This window comes from Ranitomeya imitator, chromosome 7 (genome assembly GCF_032444005.1).
Source record: "Ranitomeya imitator isolate aRanImi1 chromosome 7, aRanImi1.pri, whole genome shotgun sequence".
In the NCBI taxonomy this organism is placed as follows: Eukaryota; Metazoa; Chordata; class Amphibia; order Anura; family Dendrobatidae; genus Ranitomeya; species Ranitomeya imitator.
This window is the reverse complement of record NC_091288.1, coordinates 138,794,075-138,811,326: the sequence shown is the minus strand read 5'-3', so window position 1 is coordinate 138,811,326 and position 17,252 is coordinate 138,794,075. Positions and strand designations below refer to the sequence as shown.

Here is a 17,252-nt window from a genome sequence, read left to right as displayed (position 1 = left end):
CCATTTCTCAGTATACACCGCCCGGATGCCATTTCTATGCACACACCACCTGAACACCATTTCTCTGTATACACCGCCCGGACACCATTTCTCTGTATACACTGCCCTTATACTATTTTTCTGTATACAATGACCGGACACCATTTCTCCGTATACACCGCCCGAAAACCATTTCTCTGTATACACTGCCCTTACATCAATTCTCTGTATACATCGCCTGGGCACCATGTCTCTGCATACACCACCCGGACACCATTTCTCTGTATACACGACACTTATACCATTACTCTGTTTACAATGCCTGGACATTGTTTCTCTGTATACACCGTCTGGACACCGTTTCTCTTTATACACGGCCCGGACACCATTTCTCTGTATACACTGCCACGACACCAGCCCTTACAACATTTCTCTGTATTCACAACACGGACACCATTTCTCTGTACACACCGCCAAGATATATTTTCTCTGTGTACACCGCCAAGACACCATTTCTCTGTATACACTGCCCTTACACCATTTCTCTGTATACACCACCTGAAGACCATTTCTCTGTAAATACCGCCCGGACACCATGTCTCTGTATACACCACCAGGACACCATTTCTCTGTATACATAGCACTTATACCATTTCTCTTTATACACTGCCCGGACACCATTTCTCTGTACACACCACGCTGACACCATTTCTCTGTATTCACCACCAGGACAGCATTTCTCTGTATACACCGCCAGGACACCATTTCTCTGTATACACCGCCTGGACACCATTTGTCTGTACACACCGACCGGACACCATTTCATTGTATACACTGCCCTTACACCATTTCTCTGTATACACCGCCCAGACATCTTTTCTCTGTATACACTGCCCGGACACCATTTCTCTGCATAGACCGCCAGGACACCATTTCTCTGTATACACCACCCTGACATCTTTTCTCTGTATACACCGCCCTGACACCATTTCTCTCTATTCACCACCCGGACACCACTTCTCTGTATACACCGCCCGGACACCATTTCTCTGTACGCACCGCCTGGACACCATTTGTCTGTACACACTGCCCGTACACCATTTGTCTGTACACACCACCCCGACACCATTTCTCTGTATACACCGCCCTTAAACCATTTATCTGTATACACCGACCAGACACCATTTCTATGTATACACCGCCCGGACACCATTTCTCTGTATACACCACCGATACACTATTTCTCTGTATACAATGCCCGGACACCATTTCAATTTATACACCACCCTTACACCATTTCTCTGTATACATCGCCTGGACACCATTTCTCTGTATACACCGCCCTTAAACCATTTATCTGTATACACCGACCAGACACCGTTTTTATATGTATACACCACCCGGACACCATTTCTCTGTATACACCACCGATACACTATTTCTCTGTATACAATGCCCGGACACCATTTCAATGTATACACCGCCCTTATACCATTTCTCTGTATACACTGCCCGGACACCATTTCTCTGTATACACCGCCCGGACACCATTACTCTGTATACACCTCCCAGACACCATTTCTCTGTATACACTGCCCGGACACCATTTCTCTGTCTACACCTCCCAGACACCATTTCTCTGTATACACCTCCCAGACACCATTTCTCTGTATACACTGCCCGGACACCATTTCTCTGTATACTCCGCCCGGACACCATTACCCTGCATACACCGCCCTGACACCATTACTCTGTATACACTGCCCGGACACCATTTCTCTGTCTACACCTCCCAGACACCATTTCTCTGTATACTCCGCCCGAACACCATTTCTCTGTCTACACCTCCCAGACACCATTTCTCTGTATACACCGCCCGGACACCATTTCTCTGTATACACCGCCCGGACACCATTTCTCTGTACACACTGCCTGGACACCATTTCTCTGTATACACCTCCCAGACACCATTTCTCTGTATACACCGCCCGGACACCATTTCTCTGTATACTCCGCCCGGACACCATTTCTCTGTCTACACCTCCCAGACACCATTTCTCTGTATACACCGCCCGGACACCATTTCTCTGTACACACTGCCCGGACACCATTTCTCTGTATACACCTCCCAGACACCATTTCTCTGTATACTCCGCCCGGACACCATTACTCTGTATACACCAACCAGACACCATTACTCTGTATACACCAACCAGACACCATTACTCTGTATACACCAACCAGACACCATTTCTCTGTATACACCAACCAGACACCATTACTCTGTATACACCAACCAGACACCATTACTCTGTATACACCAACCAGACACCATTTCTCTGTATACACCAACCAGACACCATTACTCTGTATACACCAACCAGACACCATTACTCTGTATACACCAACCAGACACCATTTCTCTGTATACACCAACCAGACACCATTTCTCTGTATACACCAACCAGACACCATTTCTCTGTATACACCGCCCGGACACCATTACTCTGTATACACTGCCCGGACACCATTCCTCTGTATACACCTCCCAAACACCATTTCTCTGTATACACCGCCCGGACACCATTACTCTGTATATACCTCCCAGACACCATTTCTCTGTATACACCTCCCAGACACCATTTCTCTGTATACACTGCCCGGACACCATTTCTCTGTATACACCAACCAGACACCATTTCTCTGTATACACCTCCCAAACACCATTTCTCTGTATACACCGCCCGGACACCATTACCCTGTATATACCTCCCAGACACCATTTCTCTGTATACACCTCCCAGACACCATTTCTCTGTATACACTGCCCGGACACCATTACTCTGTATACACCAACCAGACACCATTACTCTGTATACACCGCCCGGACACCATTACTCTGTATACTCCAACCAGACACCATTTCTCTGTATACACCAACCAGACACCATTACTCTGTATACACCAACCAGACACCATTACTCTGTATACACCAACCAGACACCATTTCTCTGTATACACCAACCAGACACCATTTCTCTGTATACACCAACCAGACACCATTTCTCTGTATACACCAACCAGACACCATTACTCTGTATACACCAACCAGACACCATTACTCTGTATACACCAACCAGACACCATTACTCTGTATACACCAACCAGACACCATTTCTCTGTATACACCAACCAGACACCATTACTCTGTATACACCAACCAGACACCATTACTCTGTATACACCAACCAGACACCATTTCTCTGTATACACCAACCAGACACCATTACTCTGTATACACCAACCAGACACCATTACTCTGTATACACCAACCAGACACCATTTCTCTGTATACACCAACCAGACACCATTTCTCTGTATACACCGCCCGGACACCATTACTCTGTATACACTGCCCGGACACCATTCCTCTGTATACACCTCCCAAACACCATTTCTCTGTATACACCGCCCGGACACCATTACTCTGTATATACCTCCCAGACACCATTACTCTGTATACACTGCCCGGACACCATTTCTCTGTATACACCGCCCGGACACCATTTCTCTGTATACACCGCCCGGACACCATTACTCTGTATATACCTCCCAGACACCATTTCTCTGTATACAATGCCCGGACACCATTTCTCTGTATACACCTCCCAGACACCATTTCTCTGTATACACTGCCCGGACACCATTTCTCTGTATACACCAACCAGACACCATTTCTCTGTATACACCAACCAGACACCATTACTCTGTATACACCAACCAGACACCATTTCTCTGTATACACCAACCAGACACCATTTCTCTGTATACACTGCCCGGACACCATTTCTCTGTATACACTGCCCGGACACCATTCCTCTGTATACACCGCCCGGACACCATTACCCTGTATACACCTCCTGGACACCATTTCTCTGTATACACTGCCCGGACACCATTACTCTGTATACTCCGCCCGGACACTATTACTCTGTATACTCCGCCCGGACACCATTACTCTGTATACTCCGCCCGGACACTATTACTCTGTATACTCCGCCCGGACACCATTTCTCTGTATACACCGCCCGGACACCATTTCTCTGTATACACCGCCCGGACACCATTACTCTGTATACTCCAACCAGACACCACAGAACAACAGCTGATAACAAGACACCGTCTCCCAAGTCACATGACGCGCTTTGCACTCACTACAGCTCGTACTGTGCAATGCGCGGAGACTCGAAAAGGGCGGAGCCATGTGGCTATCTAGAAGCCCATTGGCTGGCACTGTCGCCGTGTGCAAGACGTTCTTCGTTAGCACGGCTGCTTCTATAAAAGACTGGACAGGAAGGCTGGAAACAAAACAGCGGAGGTCGCGGTGTAGGTGTCAGTGAGGGAGCGCTGCAGAGGGTCCGGGGTTCCGGTTCTCCGGTTTCCCTTCTTTTCACTCTCTATACGGCCATCCCTTTCCAACTTCAGCTACAGTGATAGCTAAGTTTGGAAAGAAAGAAGAAAGGAATTCGCTTTTTGTCCCCGTTGGATTTGCCGTTAATCGGAGCCGGTTCCTGGTACTGGACATGGCTGATTCCCGGGATGAGACGTGTGCGGGCTGTGGTGAGCGGGGCGGGCGGCTGTCACTGCCTCGTCTGCGGCCGGTGCGGTCAGTGACACCGAGTCTTCTCTTGCAGGATCGTGTGGCCGCTACTTCACCTCCGCGCGGTTCCTCCTGTACCTCGGCCACTCTCTGTCCACTTGGGTGAGTAGCCGGGCTCCGGGCCTCTCGGTACATCATGTCTCACCGACTCTTTGCCTCTTTGCTCTTGGGTAAATCAGCTTCATCGCCTCCCGTATTTGCCATCTGTACGCGTTTTCTCCCCTTCTGGTCAGGTTTACAGGGGTCTCCGGTGAAAATATACCGTCCCCTCTTGTTGATCGGTGGGGTCCTGACACAAACGGGGAGCTCTTATTCCTGTAGAGTCGGTGCCCTGTGTGGCTCCCGAGCCGTCGGTGCCCTGTGTGGCTCCCGAGCCGTCGGTGCCCTGTGTGGCTCCCGATCCATCGGTGCCCTGTGTGGCTCCCGATCCATCAGTGCCCTGTGTGGCTCCTGATGCATCAGTGCCCTGTGCGGCTCCTGATCCCTGTGCGGCTCCTGATCCATCAGTGCCCGGTGTGGCTCTTGATCCCTGTGTGGCTCCTGAGCCGTCGGTGCCCGGTGTGGCTCCTGATCCCTGTGTGGCTCCTGAGCCGTCGGTGCCCTGTGTGGCTCCTGATCCCTGTGTGGCTCCCGAGCCGTCGGTGCCCTGTGTGGCTCCCGAGCCGTCGGTGCCCTGTGTGGCTCCCGAGCCGTCGGTGCCCTGTGTGGCTCCCGAGCCGTCGGTGCCCTGTGTGGCTCCCGAGCCGTCGGTGCCCTGTGTGGCTCCCGAGCCGTCGGTGCCCTGTGTGGCTCCCGAGCCGTCGGTGCCCTGTGTGGCTCCCGAGCCGTCGGTGCCCTGTGTGGCAACCCCTTTAAGAACATCAGACACAGGTGATATACGGTGAGTGTATCTAATATGTCTTTTCATTTTATGATCAATAAGTGGCCCAGTTTCTCATCCTGGGAGGGCTTACGCTGGTGAGCGTATAATCAGTCTGCGTGTCCACAGACAACATAACAATCCGTCAGGCAGTGCGCCTGCGATGAGGTTTAGGTGCGTTTTTGATGCTATGTATTTTTGCTGTGTCAGAAACGCAGCAGCTTACGGTTCAGTAAGGGTATGTGCATACGATCCGGAAGTGACAGCGCTTTGGACGCAGGGGATTCCTCATGTGTTCACTGAACCGTGCAGAATCACCACGTCCAATACATTGTACGGGTGACATTTATCTTTATGAGACTGGCGTCTCCGCAAGAGAAATACAGTTATTCTTAAAAGTTTACATACCCCGGCAGAATTTTTGCTTTCTTGTCCTTTTTTCAGAGAATATGAATGATAACACCAAAATGTTTCTCCAGTCATGGTTAATGGTTGGGTGAAGCCATTTATTGTCAAATTACTGTATTTTCTCTTTTTAAATCATAACGACAACCCAAAACGTCCAAATGACCCTCATCAAAAGTTCACATACCCCATTTCTTAATACTGTGTATTGTCCCCTCTAACATCAATGACAGCATGAAGTCTTTTGTGGTAGTGGTGGATGAGGTTCTTTATTTTCTCAGATGGTAATGCTGCCCACTCTTCTTGGCAAAAAGCCTCCAGGTCCTGTAAATTCCTGGGCTGCCTAGCATGAACTTTGCGCTTGAGATCTCCCCAGAGTGGCTCAATGATATTGAGGTCAGGAGACTGAGATGGCCACTCCAGAACCTTCACTTTGTTCTGTTTGGCCAATGGCAGGTCGACTTGGCATTGTGTTTTGGATCTTTGTCATGTTGGAACATCCAAGTACGTCCCATGTGCAGCTTCCGGGCTGATGATTGCAAATTTGCCTCCAGTATTTGCTGATAACGTGCTGCATTCATATTTCATTCAACTTTGACCAAGTTTCCTGTGCCTTTGTAGCTCGCACATCCCCAAAACATCAGCGATCCACCTCCCTGCTTTACAGTAGGAATCGTGTTCCTTTCATCATGGGCCTTGTTGACCTCTATCCAAATGTAACGCTTATGGTTGTGGCCAAAAAGTTAAACTTTGGTCTCAACACTCCAAATTACCTTGTTCAAGAAGTTTTGAGACTTGTCTCTGTGCTGTTTTACGTATTGCAGGCGAGATACTTTGTGGCATTTGCGCAGTAATGGCTTCTGGCGACTCGACCATGCAGCCCATTGTGCTTCATGTGCCTCCTTATTGTGCATCTTGAAACAGCCACACCGCTAGTTTTCAGAGAGTCCTGTATTTCAGCTGATGTTGTTTGTGGGTTTTTCTTTGCATCCCAAACATTTTCCTGGCAGTGGTTTTATTTTCTACAAAGCCCCTGATTTTCCATTTGTTAATCACAGTTTGAACGCTTCTGACTGGCATTATCAATTCCTTGGATATCTTTTTGTATCCATTTCCTGTTTTATACAGTTCAACTAGCTTTTCCCATAGATCCCTTGACAAATCTTTTGCCTTCCCCATGACGCACAATCCAGAACAGTCAGTGGCTGGATGAAAGATGCAAGAGTCTGTCAGGATCCCAGAAACTAACTCAACTTTTATGCTCATACACTAATTACAAGCAAACCGGTCACAGGTGAGGATGTTGCCATTAGTGGCCATTCAAATCCATTTGTGTCAACTTCTGTGCATGTTATCAGGCCAAAATCACCAGGGTATGTGAACTTTTGATCAGGGTCATTTGGATGTTTTGGGTTGTCATTATGATTTTAAAAAGAGAAAAGACAGCAGTTTGACAATAAATGGCTTCACCCAACCACTCACCATGAGTGGAGAAAAAGTTTGGTGTTATTATTCATAGTCTCTGAAAAAAGGACAAGAAAGCAAAAAATTCTGTTGGGGTATGTAAAGTTTTGAGCACAACTATAGACCTTTTGCGGTCTGGAAAGACGCACCACATTTCCCTCACCGCGGGTGTCTCTGGATGCATAGTGGATGGGATTTCTAGAAATCCCATCCACTATGGTGTATCAGCTGAACGCTTCTGGTTGGATGCTACACAAATGCCACACGCAGCGTTTACTGATCGTGTGCACACTAATGTGGATGGGATGTATAGAAATCTCATGGCCACTGTGCGTGCTTCACATTTACTACATGTCAGTTGTGACGGGGTGTACGGCAGAGCAAGAAGGGACAACAGGCCGAGGGATGATTCAACAGATTTATTATCAAGAACGCTGGAACAACACATGCAGGTAGATCTACAGAGTCCACAATTAGTCCAACAGAACAGGTTCGGGGCACCTCCCGATAATCCTTGTGCCAACTAACAAAGCAATAGTCCACACGAGTCCTAGGGATCCCAAAACAATCCCACGAACGACGAGATATGTCCTCAGCTCAAGTCTCGCCCCGTTCTCTTCCTCAGTCCCAGATGGGCGTGGGGTCTTGCCTCAGCTAAGAATCCCCACTCCTTCTCCTTCAAGGATCAACTCACATCTGATTTCAAAATAAGAATGGATTGTCTGAGCTCCTGGGATCCGCCCATGAAGGGGGGGTAGGGGTCACACCTTCTATTCAATGGTTGGGTCCACCAGAAGATTCTAGACTGGTGGGCTCCACATAGTCTATGTAGTATGTACATTTGACTAGCCACCTGCTGTGAGGAAGAATGGCTGTTCCTCCACTCGTGATGTTGACAAAGCTTAATTACATTAGAGCTTAGGGCTGCAAGTATTGGGGGAAGGAGACATATTGTAAAGGCCCCGTCACACATAGCGACGCTTAAGCGATCCCGACAACGATACGACCTGTCAGGGATCGTTGCTGCGTCGCTATGTGATCGCTGGTGAGATGTCACACAGTGCGATCTCCCCAACGACGCAGCAGCGATGTAGCGACCTGTACAACGATGCTATTTCATGATGATTCAATGGGACGTCCTGTCAACGAGGTCGTTGGTAAGGTGTCAAACACAGCGATGTGTGCTACCCAGCGGGACCTCAACGATCAAAAAACGGTCCAGGCCATTCCGACACGACCAGCGATCTCACAGCAGGGGCCTGGTCGCTGCTACGTGTCACACATAGCGAGCTCGCTACTGAGGTCGCTGTTGCGTCACAAAACCTGTGACTCAGCAGCGATCTCGCTAGCGATCTCGCTATGTGTGACGGGGGCTTTACAGGTGAACTCCCAGCACAAGAGAATACATAAATTACAGCTAATAGAAACCAGAGAACAGTTACATACATCAAATGGCATATTAGTCAAATACAGGACAGGGCAAAAGTATATATCATGACAATCCCTTCCCCTCCCAATTTGTGTACGTACCAGGGACCTCTACAGGTCGCTGGTTAAGTACACACAGGCAGAGCGTAACTTACATGTGGCTTCATGCAGCCACGAATTGGCATCGTAGCTCTCCCACATCAATGCCCAGGAGAACATCTGCAGGCAGACCACCCATCACCCCAACCACACATCGCCTGACCCCAAAACCAAAGTTCAGATCCACAGTGGCTGTGGGAATAGTCCTCCATTGTCCACCAGCCAGTTCAATGACAATCCCAGGTCCTCGATGGATTGCCTCAGGCCGAACCACTCGGGGATCAGCCAGTGTGAGGAAAGCCCCTGAGTCACAAAATCCAATAAGTCTCTGTCCATCCAGCATGACCTCCTGCAAGTGCTTACCTCGATGAGCAGAAGTCGTCATAGCTGCAGGTCGCACACCATAAACTCCTAGTGGTGCAACATGGGTGGGTGAGGCATAAGGCCAGTCCTCCCGTAGTGGTGACACGTCGTCCTCCATGGCACTTGGCTGTACATAATTAATAATACGACTGGGTACAGGATCAATCCTCATTTGAACAGCTGGGCAGGAGGCTTGCAGATGCCCCGGCTGTCCACATCGATAGCATCTGTGCTGTGTCTCACTCCATCCAAGGCGTCCTCTTGGGCGAGGGGTAAGGGAACCTGGAGGCCGGCCCCCACCTGAAGGTGCTGTAGGGTTTTGAGGACGACTCCTCCATGGGCTGGCTGGGCACGAGGCCTGCAGATGCCCCAGATGCCCACAACCATAACACCTGCGCTCTGCTACTTCCTCTCGTCGTATTCCAGAAAACGCAGTAGAAGCAACTGGAGGCACATTTACACGGGTATCAGCATGAGGTGGTGGCTTAGAGGAACGGGGAACAATGGGGACAGAAGAACAGGGGGCCACCGGTGTTGTGGAGCTGGTAGGCCTCTCTCCATCCTCCAACAGAATCCTCCACTGAGGCTTGATGGTGAGAGCCTCATCAGCTAGAGCTGCAGCTTCCTCCACAGTGGCTGGTCTCCTTTCACGCACCCATTCCCGGATCTCAGCAGGGCACTTGAAGTAAAACTTCTTTTAGGATAACCTGGAGGAAGGTCTCCCAGGTGAAGGTCTCCCAGGTTAAGGCCTCCTCTGCCTCCAGCCAGCGATGACATATCTGTTTGATTCTGTGGGCATACATCTTGAAAGACACTTCCTCATCACAGGCTAAAGTACGGAACTGAGTCCTGTAAGTGTCTGGGGTAACAGCATAATGTTCTAGAATAGTCCGTTTAATCTCCGCATACTCAGTTCCCCTGAGGGTCCATAGCTCTATAGGCTGCGGCAGCTCCACCCTCTAAGAGCCCCACCAGATGTCGGACTCGGTCCCTTTCCGGGACTTCCATTAATCGACACTGATGCTCAAAGTCCTGGAAGAAGCCCTCAATGTCGCCTGCAGCCTCATTAAAGGGCTTGAAGTCTTTGTGGGACACTCTGGGGAGTTCCCTCATGGTGGGTGCTGGGGTTACAGTCTGTCTGGAGCTTCTAGCTGCTTCCAAAGCGATCTGCCTCTCCAGCAATACCATCTCCTGAGCTCTGTCCTCGGCTCTGTGAATGGCCTCCCTCTCCTCGGCTCTGTGAATGGCCTCCCTCTCCCTCTCTTGAGCTCTGTGAATGGCCTCCCTCTTATCGTCTATGGTGGCCTCTTCTCCCAGCAATGCCAACTCCTCCTCGTACCACACAACCCACTGACTTTTTTGGGTATTTACCTCCGGCTGCAGTCTTTCCTCCATTTGCTGTGAGGGTCCTTCCTCAGCGTCATCTTGCAGGCGAACTCCTTCCAAAGCCTCAATAAGCTGCTCCTTGGAGAGTCCCTTAAAACGGACTCCTACTTCACGGGCCTTTGATTGTAGGCTCCCCAAAGTCCAGTTCTTGTACTCTGCGGTGTTGGTTCCCGATGTTGGGCCATTGTCCTCCATTCCTTCTGCTCTGATCCCACCGCGGCCACCAGTTTGTGACGGGGTGTACGGCAGAGCAAGAAGGGACAACAGGCCGATGGATGATTCAACAGATTTATTATCAAGAATGCTGGAACAACACATGCAGGCAGATCTACAGAGTCCACAATTAGTCCAACAGAACAGGTTCGGGGCACCTCCCGATAATCCTTGTGCCAACTAACAAAGCAATAGTCCACACGAGTCCTAGGGATCCCAAAACAATCCCACGAACGACGAGATATGTCCTCAGCTCAAGTCTCGCCCCGTTCTCTTCCTCAGTCCCAGATGGGCGTGGGGTCTTGCCTCAGCTAAGAATCCCCACTCCTTCTCCTTCAAGGATCAACTCGCATCTGATCTCAAAATAAGAATGGATTGTCTGAGCTCCTGGGATCCGCCCATGAAGGGGGGTAGGGGTCACACCTTCTATTCAATGGTTGGGTCCACCAGAAGATTCTAGATTGGTGGGCTCCACATAGTCTATGTAGTATGTACATTTGACTAGCCACCTGCTGTGAGGAAGAATGGCTGTTCCTCCACTCGTGATGTTGACAAAGCTTAATTACATTAGAGCTTAGGGCTGCAAGTATTGGGGGAAGGAGACATATTGTTACAGGTGAACTCCCAGCACAAGAGAATACATAAATTACAGCTAATAGAAACCAGAGAACAGTTACATACATCAAATGGCATATTATTCAAATACAGGACAGGGCAAAAGTACATATCATGACATCAGTCCTGCGGGTACGCTGCGTTTTCTGTTCAGGTTTTTCACATAGAATTGCGTTTCCACAGCGGAAGCAGATAACGAATGCTTATAATCTGCACATAAATATATCAATAAAGTTATTTAAAACATGTCGTGCCAGAAAGAGACAAAAACCCCATTGTCAAAACTGTGGTAAATACGCATGTGAAAAAAGGAAGAATCCCAAAAGCTCATCTAGGGATCGTAGCCTCAGTCGGTGTGCTCATGCACATGGCCGAATTTCCACACGGACTATTTGTCTACATGGAAAAAAAATTGCAGCAATCTCTATTCTGGCGTGATGGTTTTCAGTAGTGCTGTGTGAACGCGACCAAACTCTGCTCTCGTCTGTTCCTCTCTTTAGTCCGTAATTGGGTCTGTGCAGTCAGTTCATTCTTTTTAAAGGGAACCTGTCAACCTCAAAATCAAAGCATTCTGTAAAGCTGTAGATGAGCGCCCGATGTATCCTGAAAGATGAGAAAAACAGGTTAGATTATACTCACCTGGGGCGGTCCTGTTCTGGTCCGGGTCCGATGGGCGTTGCAGTCCAGGGCCTCCCATCTTCTGACAATGACGTCCTCTTCTTGTCTCCAGGCTCCGGCGCAGGCGTTCTTTGTCTGCCCTGTTGAGGGCAGAGCAAAATACTGCAGTGCGCAGGTGCCAGGAAAAGTTAGAGCCCCTGCGCACTACAGTACTTTGCTCTGCCTCAACAGGGCAGACAAAGTACGCCTGTGCCAGAGCCGCAGCCTAAAGACAAGAAGAGGACGTCATCGTAAGAAGATAGGAGGCCCTGGACCGCGAGGCCCATCGGACCAGAACAGAACCGCCCCTGGGTGAGTATAGTCTAACCTCTTTTTCTCATCTTTCAGGATACATCGGGGGCTTATCTACAGCATTACAGAATGCTGTAGATAAGCCCCTGATGCCGGTGGGCTCAGGTCACCTTCGATTTTGGGGGTGACAGGTTCCCTTTAAGAAAGATTTCCTGATCTGAAGTCAACAATTCTTTAAACACCTTGGAAAGGACAGGAATGTCTGGTGTTTTTTTTTTTTTTTTTGCTGATCTTGTGTTTCATATATCCGTGTGCAGACTTCAGCAAGTTGTGGATCTGCTCTACACTAGACATCGAATAGAAACACTGTACACAACCACAAATGGTGGAAGGGAACGTTAGCACGGAAAGAATGTTCTGCTGCACATTGTGCTAAAGATCCCTTCCATATACACCACAGACTTCACACTTTCTGCTGTGAACACAGAATTTAAGGCCGGTTAGGAAGCCAGAATGAATATACAGTACAGTCCAAAACTTTGGACACACCTTCTCATTTAAAGATTTTTCTGTATTTTCATGACTATGAAAATTGTAAATTCATACTAAAGGCATCAAAACTATGAATTAACACATGTGGAATTATATACTTAACAAAAAAGTGTGAAAAAACTGAAATATGTCTTATATTCTAGGTTCTTCAAAGTAACCACCTTTTACTTTGATGACTGCTTTGCACACTCTTGGCATTCTCTTGATGAGCTTCAAGAGGTAGTCACCGGAAATGGTTTTCACTTCACCGTTGTGCCCTGTCAGGTTTAACAAGTGGGATTTCTTGCCTTATAAATGGGGTTGGGACCATCAGTTGTGTTGAGCAGAAGTCTGGTGGATTCACAGCTTTGGAAAGCTCTGACCACCAATCAAAAAATATTGTACAAAAAGCAGGGTGTGATTAATTAGTTAAAAATTAACTTTTAATGTATTCATTTAAAATAGTATACCATAGAATAGTATTAAATTTAACCCCTTCCCAACCTTTGACGCCACATAGGCGTCATGAAAGTCGGTGCCAATCCGACCTGTGACCCCTATGTGGCGTCATGGAGCGATCGCGTCCCTGCAGATCGGGTGAAAGGGTTAACTCCAATTTCACCAGATCTGCAGGGACAGGGGGAGTGGTACTTCAGCCCAGGGGGGGTGGCTTCACCCCCCCCCCCCCCCCCCCGTGGCTACTATCGTTCTGACTGGCAGTTTCACTTTCAACAGCCAATCAGAGCGATTTGTCATATTTCACCTATGAAAACTGGTGAAATATTGCAATCCAGCCATGGCTGATGCAGCAATATCATTGGCCATGGCTAGAGACCGCGATCTGCCCCCCCCCCCCCCCCCACCGACTGACAGCGGGGCTCTGCCGCCGACAGTCAGTCTTTCCTCCCCTCCTGTGCTCCGCTGCTTTCCTCTCCCCTCCGGTGCCACCCCAGCTGTCCAATCCCACCCCCCGTACCGCTGGAGTCCCGGGAGTTCCGTCGGGCATCTTCGATGGGCGCCGCCATCTTCCAAAATGGCGGGCGCATGCCGGCAGATTCGTTACAGGTACATTTTGATCACTGTGATAGGTTATATCACAGTGATCAAAATAAAAAAATAGTAAATAAGGCCCCCCCTTATCAACCCCATAGGTAGGAAATATTATGAAATAAATAAAATATAATATTTTTTATTTTTCCACTAGGGTTAGGGCTAGGGTTAGGGTTGCAATTAGGGTTAGAATTAGGCTATGTGCACACGGTGCGGATTTGGCTGCGGATCTGCAGCGGATTGGCCGCTGCAGATTCGTGGCAGTTTTCCATCACGTTTACAGTACCATGTAAACCTATGGAAAACCAAATCCGCTGTGCCCATGGTGCGGAAAATACCATGCGGAAACGCTGCGTTGTATTTTCCGCAACATGTCAATTCTTTGTGCAGATTCCGCAATGTTTTACACCTGCTCCTCAATAGTAATCCGCAGGTGAAATCCGCATAAAAACACTGGAACTCCGCAGTAAATCCGCAAGTAAAAGTCAGTGCGTTTTACCTGCGGATTTTTCAAAAACGGTGTGGAAAAATCCGCACACGAATCCACAACGTGGGCACTTAGGGTTAGGGCTGGAACTAGAGATAGGTTTGGAATTAGGGTTAGGGTTGGGATTAGGGTTGGTTGTGTGTTGGGGTTAGGGTTGGGATTAGGGTTAGGGGTGTGTTGGGGTTAGGGTTGTGATTAGGGGTGTGTTGGGGTTAGGGTTATGATTACGGTTATGGTTAGAGTTGGGATTAGAGTTAGGGGTGTGTTGGGGTTAGTGTTGGAGTTAGAATTGAGGGGTTTCCACTGTTTAGGCACACCAGGGGGTCTCCAATCACGACATGGCGCCACCATTGATTCCAGCCAATCGTGCATTCAAAAAGTCAAATGGTGTTCCCTCCCTTCCGAGCCCCGACGTGTGCCCAAACAGTGGTTTACCCCCACATATGGGGAATCAGCGTACTCAGGAAAAATTGTACAACAATTTTGGGGGTCTAATTTCTCCTGTTACCCTTGGAAAAATAAAAAAAATGGGGGCTAATAAATTTTTTTTGTGGGGGAAAAAAAAGATTTTTATTTTCACGGCTCTGCATTATAAAATTCTGCGAAGCACTTGGGGGTTCAAAGTGCTCACCACACATCTAGATAAGTTCCTTAGGGGCTCTAGTTTCCAAAATGGGGTCAATTATGGGGGGTTTCTACTGTTTAGGCACATCAGGGGCTCTGCAAACGTAACATGACGCCCGCAGACCATTCCATCAAAGTCTGCATTCCAAAACAGCACTATTTCCCTTCCGAGCTCTGCCATGCGCCCAAATAGTGGTTTACCCCCACATATGGGGTATGAGCGTACTCAGGACAAACTGGACAACAACTGTTGGGGTCCAATTTCTCCTGTTAACCTTGTGAAAATAAAAAATTGTGGGCTAAAAAATAATTTTTGAGGAAAGAAAAATGATTTTTTATTTCCATAGCTCTGCGTTATAAACTTCTGTGAAGCACTTGGGGGTTCAAAGTGCTCATAACACATCTTGATGAGTTCCTTGGGGGGTCTAGTTTCCAAAATGGTGTCACTTGTGTGGGAGTTCAAATGTTTAGGCACACAGGGGCTCTCCAAATGCGACATAGTGACCGCTAACGATTGGCGCTAATTTTTCATTCAAAAAGTCAAATGGCGCTCCTTCCCTTCCGAGCCTTGCCGTGTGCCCAAACAGTGGTTTATCCCCACATGTGAGGTATCGGTGTACTCAGGAGAAATTGCCCAACACATTTTATGATCCATTATATCCTGTAGCCCATGAGAAAATGAAAAAAGTGAGGCTAAAGGAATTTTTTTGTGAAAAAAAAGTACTTTTTCATTTTTACGGATCAATTTGTGCAGCGCCTGAGGGTTCAAAGTGCTCACTATGCATCTAGATAAGTTCCTTGGGGGGTCTAGTTTCCAAAATGGGGTCACTTGTGGGGGAGCTCCAATCTTTAGGCACACAGGGGCTCTCCAAACGTGACATGGTGTCCGCTAAAGATTGGAGCCAATTTTTCATTCAAAAAGTAAAATGGCGCTCCTTCCCTTCCAAACCCTGTTGTGCGGCCAAACAGTGGTTTCCCCCCCACATATGGGGTATCGGCATACTCAGGACAAATTGTACAACAACTTTCGGGGTCCAGTTTATCCTTTTACCCTTTGGAAAATAAAAAAAATTGTTGCTAAAAGTTCATTTTTGTGACTAAAAAGTTAAATGTTCATTTTTTCCTTCCATGTTGCTTCTGCTGCTGTGAAGCACCTGAAGGGTTAATAAACTTCTTGAATGTGGTTTTGAGAATGCAGTTTTTAGAATGGTGTCACTTTTGGGTATTTTCAACCATATAGACCCCTCAAAGTGACTTCAAATGTGAGGTGGTCCCTAAAAAAAAAATGGTTTTGTAAATTTTGCTGTAAAAATTAGAAATCGCTGGTCAAATTTTAACCCTTATAATTTCCTAGCAAAAAAATGTTGTTTCCAAAATTATGCTGATGTAAAGTAGACATGTGGGAAATGTTATTTATTAACTATTCTGTGTCACATAACTCTCTGGTTTAACAGAATAAAAATTCAAAATTTGAAAATTGCAAAATTTTCAAACTTTTCGCCAAATTTCCTTTTTTTTTCACAAATAAACGCAAAAATTATCGACCTAAATTTATCACTAACATGAAGCTTAATATGTCACAAAAAAACAATCTCAGAATCGCTAGGATCCGTTGAAGCGTTCTTGAGTTATTACCTCATAAAGGGACACTGGTCAGAATTGCAAAAAATGGCCAGGTCTTTAAGGTCAAAATAGGCTGGGTCATGAAGGGGTTAAAAAATACATATAGGACTCACAATATATCACATTCAAAAAAGAAATGCCAATTAAACCGCAATACCACAAACGCCAAACTGTTGAGGATCTTATGACAAAAAATTCCCTTGGCAATTAACCCCTTTACCACCAAGGGTGGTTTATACGTTAATGACCGGGCCAATTTTTACAATTCTGCCCACTGTCCCTTTATGAGGTTATAACTCTGGAATGCTTCAACGGATCCCAGTGATTCTGACATTGTTTTCTCGTGACATATTGTACTTCATGATAGTGGTAAAATTTCTTTGATATTACCTGCGTTTATTTTTGAAAAAAACAAAACGGAAATTTGGTGAAAATTTTGAAAATTTCGCAATTTTCCAACTTTGAATTTTTATGCAATTAAATCACAGAGATGTCACACAAAATACTTAAGTAACATTTCCCACATGTCTACTTTACATCAGCACAATTTTGGAACC

At 47.3% G+C, this 17,252-nt stretch overlaps 1 protein-coding gene across 1 annotated transcript in view; it reads left to right on the top strand.

Annotated features, from left to right (window-relative positions):
- Positions 1-4,277: 4,277 nt before the first annotated feature.
- The window catches only part of SLC40A1 (solute carrier family 40 member 1), a 152,837-nt gene continuing 139,862 nt past the window's right edge, over positions 4,278-17,252 (top strand). Inside the window, exons 1-2 of the mRNA XM_069733845.1 lie at positions 4,278-4,599; positions 4,674-4,741. Coding sequence (XP_069589946.1) covers positions 4,563-4,599; positions 4,674-4,741 — 105 coding nt within the window. The 5' untranslated portion in view covers positions 4,278-4,562. The remainder of the gene's footprint in view (positions 4,600-4,673; positions 4,742-17,252) is intronic.